The sequence below is a fragment of the Sinocyclocheilus rhinocerous genome, unplaced genomic scaffold (assembly GCF_001515625.1).
Source record: "Sinocyclocheilus rhinocerous isolate Xijiao unplaced genomic scaffold, SAMN03320098_v1.1 scaffold6111, whole genome shotgun sequence".
NCBI lineage: Eukaryota > Metazoa > Chordata > Actinopteri > Cypriniformes > Cyprinidae > Sinocyclocheilus > Sinocyclocheilus rhinocerous.
Genome location: NW_015656632.1, coordinates 1 through 9,410, shown reverse-complemented (window position 1 = coordinate 9,410; position 9,410 = coordinate 1). Strand labels below are relative to the sequence as shown.

Genomic DNA, 9,410 nt, shown 5'->3' with positions numbered 1-9,410 from the left:
AAATTGCTACTTAAGATTATGTAAGTCCAAAAATTTTATCTACATTACAATGAATGCTAGGCAAAAAATAATTTTGATAAAAAAAATTACTTTCTTACCTGAAAATCACTTTTTTGGTGATAAAATTCACAATCTTGCTCACAGACACATGCCACTTCTCCTGTTAGCTCAAAATGGAGATGGGAGTGTATGATATGGATGACATCACCATAGGTTGTTTCTGATTGGTCAAACTGACAGTGTTACAACTAACCCCATGTTACAACACTCCCCGGTCTCCCTACTGTACATATTAAATGAAAAAATGCAAACTAGAAGCATTTTCACTGGTGGTATCAATTTTTTACCCTACTGTACTTCCAACAATGGCAGTTTTTCTGTATGCTATACTAAATTGTGGTACACTGCCATCCATCCGAGCATATTTCTGTCAAACGGCGAATGACTTTCTTATCTCTAATACCTTCTCCTGCTTCACATACACCTTTATAGTCATATCATCTGCTGCAGTAACCCAAACATTTTCACAGTACCAAGAAAAGCAAGCAAGCGGGTGTAATTCTGCTCAATTAGTGATAGCGAGCAGTAACCCAAGCGGTAAAGAAAACAAGCAACGCTCTGCTGTTTTTCAATAACAATGGCTTAGCCAACTCAGCAGCTGGCCAAGTACCTGACGGCAGGAATCTCTGAATATCGGCACCAGTGGAAATGTTTTGTGATAGGCTACACAAACCGAACATCTCCTTTAATTCAATAGGAGAAGTAGGGCCAGCAGGGGGAGCTTCAGATACCATGTCCTAACTGCCAGTTTGCCATGTTCAGGCATTAATTACTAGTGCAGTCGTACATTGTGGCGTAGTTCATTGTGATTAAATACAGAACACAAATGTTCAAAAATGCATTTATCCATTAAAATAAATATTTGATCCATCAGCAACAATAAAATTGTATCTACATATTTATCGACACAACATCTGCAGTTGTTGATAGAAATGTTCATTTTTTTAAGGAATTATGTTCCGCTGCTGAAAAGAATATTTAAGTGTCTAAATTAACTGCAGGTTTCCATCAAAGAGAAAACTTTCTGTTGTGCTGTTTTCAAAGTGAGTTTGCATGTTATTAAGTCCAACAACTTGTAGATGTTATAAAAAACCGCTAATACCACACTGCAGCGAACAATTTTACAAACGATGTGACTATGATCAAAACAGACCGCATCATTCCATGGCCTATAAAGATCTTTTGCGGCCAATTTAAGACATCTCTTAAACAGCACAAGACACTCTTTGTTTGGGTTGCTAAGACAGTCAATAACAAAACTTCTCTAATCCCCCAAATGTTTTGCTCCAACACAATGAACATTTAACTGATTACAACCATCCCCATCTCCACATATCAACAAGCAGATCAGAGGGCAACGGCTCTTGGGAGCTGCGCATGCTGCGCTGTACCGCACAGTGCTTATTTTCCTCTATTCTTTGAGTGTCCTCACTTTCTGTGTCTTAGGAGCCAATACCTACACCATTAGGCCAATCAAAAAGTCATTTTCCCATCATGCTCTAATGGCTTTAACAACAAAAAAGAGACAAATATTCCTGTGGGAAAAACAAAAGCTTAGTACTCATCTTTATTCTCCCCTGAAAAATAGGAAAGGTTTCCCTGCAAGAACTCATTTCTCCACAGATGTGTCATTGCTCCACAGCAGGGGGTTGAACTTTCTGATTCTTTTAATAACCTTCTTAGTGAGACGTCCTGCAGGAGCCCCAGTAATTGCAGTGTTGATCTGTTTACCCTCTGTTTTGTTTCTCTGTTAGCGTCACATCTTTTAGGATAGGATAGGATAGGATAGGATAGGTACTTTATTAATCCCCACTTTCATTTTGCCCACTCATGAAAGGAGGAAATGCTTATTTAAGGAAGACTGGGAATTGTTTAGCCTCCTTAAAATGAGCATAATTAGGTAAATAAATCTTGAATAAATTAAAAACAGTTTGTTTGTTTGTTTTTTAACTTTATAAGGCGTTCTTACGGATGGACACTCAAAAATAAGTTCCATATCTAAGATTTAAAAAAAAAAAATTTGTTTCTTCCTACATTTTTGTGCCATTTTCATGTCTCTGTGTTCGTGAAGACTTTCTTGGAGAACTTCTGAAACCTAACAGACTGTGAATAATTCATATGCCCCTGGTGGGACCATTTGGACAAGGACAAGAGCTATTACCATCTACAATGCCATTTCAGCAAGGAAAAGTGCACGCTACTCGCAGCACACCTCTTTATCGTGGGAAATTCCAATTCAGCATTATCTTTTGCCTTGGGGCTCTTCTGATAATCACTACAATCAATGAATAAAACTGTTTTTGCTCATATGAGTCATTACATTACAAGACAGTAATCATTATGTGATTAATCAATGTAAAATTGCTGTAATGATTTTGCCTTTTACTAAATTATGTCTTTCTCAGCCATTTAACTCATGATCAGAAGATGTGTTGTTCAGCCATGGATAAATGTCATTACTAAATTATCTTAATGGTTTACAATTAAATAGATCATAGAGAAAGGGGTTCCCCAGCTGACACTAGGACACAATTAAAATCAGCATGTGTTAAATTCTTGACCGCAGATCTCTTGGCAAGGATCCACACCAGATGGAAGCAGGGTTTTGTTTTTCTGGACGTTGCGACATCTTACTGGTAACCATTCGAGTGGGAATGTGTCCGTTGTAATGTTTTTAACTTGTCATGAACTAGCAATAAAAAACTAAGCTGTGATGGTGCCTAATTGAAGACAGAGATCATTATCAATTCATTCGATAATTCTGATCAAGTCAGCGGGGCCCTCACCCTCATTCAAAACTGAAGTTTTAAACCGTACCGACTCCCTCCTTGTGACTTCACTGTGACTAAAACCTCCCTGCCACATTGAAATAACTTTTTGTGGTTCGCTTTATTGATACCACTATGCACACACTCTTCATTTAAGTCTTGAAATGAAGAATTACAAAGGAGCATATGGAATTTAAACATTACAAAAGCTGTGGGAAGGTTTCAGCTTTAATGGGCTTTTGGCTCCTTTCTCAGCATGTAAGATGTGGTTGTATTTTGCATTTGTCATGGGTTTACTATAAATTCAGTGTCCATAATTGCGTTTCCAGGTAACATAAAGACCAAGAAAGAAATTAAAAATAGACAGTAAGTTTAATTAAATTAGACAAACATTGTATTTTCAATTATTAAGATACTATTCTCTGTGAAATTACTATAGGACAATACATATTTGGAAAAATGTTAAGAATTTTTCATTATGTAATAGAAAAGAATAAAATATATAATTCACTAAACACGTTGACCTTTTGTGACAACATGCCCCAATAGTGCCATATATGGCAAAATTTCAAAACATTTAAACAGTTGTGGAACACAACCCCATTCATAAAAGGGCACAATAAAATTAAAAGGTATACAAAAATGTAAAGTGAATATTGTAATGAATACTTATAAATGTATAACATTTAAAACACTTGTGACAACTTGCACCAATTTGATATTTATGAAACATACCCTTATTTAGCCAGTTATTGTTTTCACTTACAATTGTAGAAAGAAAAAAAAATGTGATTATTACATTTTATTTTGGAGGACAGAAATCAGATTTTTTTTTTAAACATTAAAATTTACTTATTTATTTATTTATTTTAATTTATTTGTTTATTTATTTATTTTAACATAGGTGGGGTTCAAAGCTTCTTCTTTTTTTTACCAAAACATAAAAAAACACTGCTAAAGAAAAACATTTATGAAAATGTATTTTTTGACTCGAGATAATTTAAGAACTGAATTATAGATATATGCTTATCTGATATGTTTTGCCTCTCTCTTGTCGTGTATCTCAATCAAATTCTTCAACATTCATTTTTATCCATTTTCATAGCATGAAAGTACCTCATTAGATTATATCATTCTCTATCTGTCCTCGAACAATCCCTCACATCCCAATGAGTCGTAACTTCCCTGTTTATCGGTTCGATCGGGATTTGTCTAATGAGGCACTTGTCCTGTACGGCAGTCTGCTGTGTGTGCGAGTGTGTGCGCTGACGTAGAGGTGGGCTGGCAGAGAGTTAAGTGTAGTCTGAGTGCCATCAAGATAAGGCAAACATCAGAAGTCCTGAAAACAGTAGATAGCTCAGTCTGAGTACTGATGTGTACATGAGTGTCTTGTGTCAGATGATATCTCAGCGGATCCTCAGCGTCGGCTCACATTTTCATTCATTCTGAAAGCTCAAACTGATAGCTTCAGCAGAAAAGTTGTAAAGTGATTTCATGAATGAGGTATCACGACATCGCCTGGCACTCTCCAGCATCATTTTATTTTTCGTCAGATTTGGACGATCTGAAGCTGATCGCTGGAAAGCTGAGCACGTATTGGACGGATCTTCTCCTCGAGCAGAAGAGTTGTGAAAGAGTTTTGCAGAAGAGCACCAGCAGCAGCATGGATTACTTTTTATTTCGACTCTTCTGTTCTTTGGCTTTGGCGTCGCTTCTAGTTCAAAGGTAAGAACTTGCTCAGTTGTTTCGTGTCACATTTAAACGATTGCATTCGTTTCTGCACGTGAATATTTACTGCACACATTTGCTCACAAACGTACACTAAATGAACTGCCATGATATTCTGTACTTAGATGCATCATAAACCTTTCAAAAACAACAAAAGAAGTTTTTAAAGTTTTGTACATCCGTTTTTGGATTTACATCTTTAGAAGTTTTCACTCTTTTGTAATGTAACTAAAGTATTGTATTGTAAGTGTCATAAAGTGCTAAGAGTTTCATGTAATATCAGTGAATCCCCTTATAGTTTGTTTGCAGTTTATTACTTATGTTAGTTTTTTTTAGTTTGCAATTCCGTAGTTTATACACCGAGGTAAGTTTGTAGTTGCTCTTATATAGTTTCACATACATTTTCTTATATGTGCTGTTATGGAAGGAGCTTTGCATCTGCTATTTGTCAAGTAAACCCTTTTTGATGCCATATTTTCTGCACGTTTATGGTATCTATTACCAGCGCATGGTGTATTTTGTAATAGTCATGCGCATTAGGCTCCTCAGTGGTACTTTTGTCACTTTTGGCAACAGCAGTTTTGTATGACCTAGTAATAAAGGATCCTTTGTATATTATAAACACTTACACAATGCAAAAGAACACAGGGTATTTATTATTTATTACCTCTTTATTTATTACCTTTTTTCGTGCAGATGTATTTGGATACTTGATAAGGTTTCATTCTCTCTTCTAGGGCAGACTCTAACGAGATCCTGGGACTAAAGATCCCCTTTGACCCCATTCTCAATGCCAACACGGTGTGTTTGACCCTGCCCGGCCTGACAAAGAAACAGCTGGATGTATGTATGAGGCATCCAGATGTGACAGCCTCAGCCATACAGGGCATCCAGATTGCCATCCATGAGTGCCAGCATCAGTTCAGAGGACACCGCTGGAACTGCTCAAGTCTGGAAACCAGGAACAAGATCCCCTATGAGAGTGTTGTCTTCAGCAGGGGTAAGAAACAAAATGAACCTAATGAACCCATGTCGAAATAGTGACTTTTTTAGTTTGTGAGCACTTTGGGAAAATCTGGTTTGGTCTGTGCTTATCTTGGGGTTGGTGTGTAGAAGTACAAAAACTGAATTTTAAATTAAAGTTGGTATATGTACTCTATTAACAAACTAGGCTACATGTAAATTGGTTTGGTTAGCTGGAAATTGATCCATATTGATGAATAAATCCTTGAAGTTTGTATATTGCAGACACACATAAATGTTTGATAGTAGGAAAGCTTTATCAGCCATAGGCATATATCACTTAAAGAGTGGATGTAAATATCCTGCAAGAGGGCTTCCCTGGCCAGCTAATTCATTTTACTCTGTGCCAGTGCAAGTGCTGTGAATTTGCTTTCAGCATTTTCCCAACCCTCATTGGCAAAAGCATAAACCTGTTTAGTTCGTTTCCGTAACCCAAAGTGACAGTTTCCTTCAATCTTTAATTCATTTTCCCACTTTCTCCACCATCAGCGCAGCCGGGCGTGCCTCTCACTTTAAATTATTTGTTAGATTGATTTGTTCCAGGTCTTTCATTGGCTTGGAAGGAAATCTAAAACAGCATTTCCATGTCTGTGTGTTCTGGCTGCGCCTAAGTGCCGTTTGCCCCCCATAGAATCATGAGAGGATTGCACGGAAAAAAAGCAGCATCGGCTGGTGTCGTGTTTGTGCACGTGTGTGTATTTCAGCATGCAGGGTTCCTCTGCGTGAGTGTATATGTCACTGTGGGTGGGTGAGTTAATAGGTGTGAGTTTCTGTGTGTTTTGAAATGATCAATTGAACATCATTCAGCTATCTCAGATCTTTGATCCGAGCCCCAAGGGCAGCTCTGCCATCAGCAAGCATTTTTGTAAAACACAGTGAATTCCAGACACTGGAATTCTCCAGACTGCTTCACACCTGATTTAAGTCTTAAAGGCTCATTAGTCATTTGTAATCACCAGAGATGGACAAAACAGGACACAGAGGTGAGGTGAGGTGAGGCGAGGCTGCGTTCACAGGCTTAATAAGACAAGCATTAAACATGCTTTTTAAGCTGTAGACATGGGGTCATGGCCAGTTTAAAACTTCTGTTTTTCTGTTTCTCTTCAATGATCATTTATAATAAACCAACATTAGTGGTCACACTAATTCATATGAATGTAGACAGTCAGTGATGCAGAAGTAATAAGCTTTCATATTTTTATAGTTTCTTTCAGATCTTTGACATTAACCAAACCATTCTTTTTTCTTTTGATGATTTAAACATCAGAAATGTTATACGAAAGATGCAAAATTAATAGACTTTCGTTATGTGTGTACATACATATTATGTAAATAAATTGAATGGATATTTGGCATTAACCTTTTATCCTTTTTTGATCATTTAAATGACGAATTAGGAATCTATCTATCTATCTATCTATCTATCTATCGAGAGAGATTCATATGCTTTCAGATTTTTGATTATTTAAATGGCAAGATAGTAATTTCATAGGCTTTCATTTTTTATCCTTTTTTTTATAATGTTGTTTTTTCATGATTTAACGGCAAAAACAGGAATTTTATATGTGTACTTAAGAGGGTATTTTTATGCTGAAGAACTGCCCTTTGATTTTAGCAAGCAGAAGGAACTCTAAACTATTTAGCCTTTATGGGCTCTTTCAAGTTCCTGAGCATGGCCTTCTTTAATTCCCCATCTGCCCCGAAAGTGATTCAGGAGAGTCTGCTTTTATGAGACCTCCATTTATTATTGTTTGAGACCATTAGTTTTCAACAAGCCTATAGCACATGCAGGCACCTTCTTCAATGTGGAAACCCTGGAGAGAAAAAAACACTGTAATTAAATATTCTTATACGAGAACAACAACATAACTTGCTACTGCTACAAGTGGCTCTCATGTGTTCAAACGTATTTGCTGAGGAATTTCTTAAATCTTGTCGGAAAGCCTTAAAGTCTGCCGCACTTCAGGTCCAATACAGAGCGCAACGGATGAGAGCTGAAATCCAGATGAGCGGCATGTGATTAGTGCAGATCAAACGGCCGCTAACGGTAGCCAGGTTAATTGCAGCCACGTTTTTGAGCTCAGCGTAGAGCCTGTGCACAGATGTGCATGTCTGTGCTTAGCCACGCTAACCAGAGCCCTCCACACCTTCTCCATTGTTCCAGATTGTGCATGCTTTGGATGCTTAAAAGCAGTGCAGCATTCACTAGCTTTGTCTTGTGAGTTCTTTCTGCCGCTTGTTGTTTGAAGGAATATACTGGTACTGCTGTCAAACATCAGGGCTCATGCGGTTTCTCCTCAAATACGATAGCATTCTTTTCCACAAAGCACAGAGAGAGCAATTCCAGGGGCAAAGTGGGCAGTGGATAGACAACGTTTGAGCAAGGCTTGCCTGAATAATCTCTTGTATTGTCTCTTTGGCAGGTTTCAGAGAAAGCGCGTTTGCATATGCCATCGCAGCAGCCGGTGTGGTGCACGCCGTGTCCAACGCTTGCGCCATGGGCAAGCTGAAGGCCTGCGGCTGCGACGAGAAACGCCGAGGGGACGAGGAGGCATTCAGGATCAAACTCAACCGTCTCCAGCTGGAGGCCATCAACCGGGGTAAAGGCATGGTGCACGGCGTGATGGAACACTTTCCCGCCGACACTCTCGGCCCCCAGGACTCCTGGGAATGGGGTGGCTGCAGTCCAAACGTGGAGTTTGGGGAACGCTTCTCCAAGGAGTTCCTGGACTCCCGTGAGACATACAGAGACATTCACTCCAGGATGAGACTTCATAACAACAGAGTTGGCAGGCAGGTGAGAGACGGCGTTATGCTGGCTGTGTGTGTGATGTGTGACACTAAGCCTGAAAGAATCAGCAGTGTTGGATTGCATTTCCAAAGAGTGCAAAGGGATCAACTTACACTCCCTTTCAAGGTGCGTTAAAACGCGGTGTTCAAAGATGAGCGCTTCTTTTCTACTGAGATACTATAACCGTGTCCCATGTACTATAGGAGACAATAGCGGTTAAGTTTCTCCTTTTGATGTACCTAGAAGCTACAGATTTCCTCCGAGCGGCGGTTAAACATGAAGGGACGCTCATGTTGCAGCTGTGCTCTTGAAAGCCTCATCCCTGTCCGTTTTGCCAAGCGTAACATTTTTGTTTGTGCCTTCCCTGAGTCGTGTGATCGTTGGTTTTTCTAATGCGAGGCCCTGGCATTGCGAGTGGTTTGTTGAACTTTTTGCCTGGGCTCCTGCCTGCGTCTAAACGTACAAGCTGGTGCCCCGTCTATGCTCAATTAGGTGCTCTCATGAATCTTTTCTGATCTCCACGCCCCCACGCAACCACCTACCAACAGCAAAACACTTAAATGAGCAATAACTCCACTCGAGCAAAAGCAAACATGTGCTTCTCTGAAACGTGTTATCTTTGGATTTGGGAATGTTTAAAAGGCATTTAAGCTTTTTATCAAAATATGCCTTCCCTGGTGTTGCCTTTGATCAGTGAGTCCTTCCTGGTGGCAATGTGTGATGTAAGGGATCGAGGTGTTGTCTCTTTGCCTGTGTTATACTAATTAGATAATAAGAGGCAGATTAGTGGCACTGTAGAGCAGTTAAGTTAAATGCACTGAGAGGAATAACAGGACGTGGATAAGGTAAAGAACTGATGGATCCTAATGGCCTTTCTGAATCATTGTTTGTTACTTGTGTTTCATCAAATCAAAACTGTCTTATATTTAAGATCCTTTACTCTGCTTTGATAACATCTTTACACGCTCTGGATATTTTCCCAACTTCATGAGGAGTATTAAAACCCTCTACCGCACGCATTATGATAGACCTATAGAAAA

The 9,410-nt window shown here is 38.9% G+C and overlaps 1 protein-coding gene across 1 annotated transcript; it reads left to right on the top strand.

Moving 5' to 3' along the window:
* Nucleotides 1-4,097: 4,097 nt before the first annotated feature.
* On the top strand, nucleotides 4,098-8,505 carry LOC107720728 (protein Wnt-10a-like). Its single transcript, XM_016528548.1, has 3 exons — nucleotides 4,098-4,553; nucleotides 5,294-5,556; nucleotides 8,003-8,505. Exons 1-3 carry the CDS (start codon nucleotides 4,327-4,329, stop codon nucleotides 8,503-8,505), a joined length of 993 nt encoding a protein of 330 aa, XP_016384034.1. The 5' UTR covers nucleotides 4,098-4,326.
* Nucleotides 8,506-9,410: the final 905 nt, after the last annotated feature.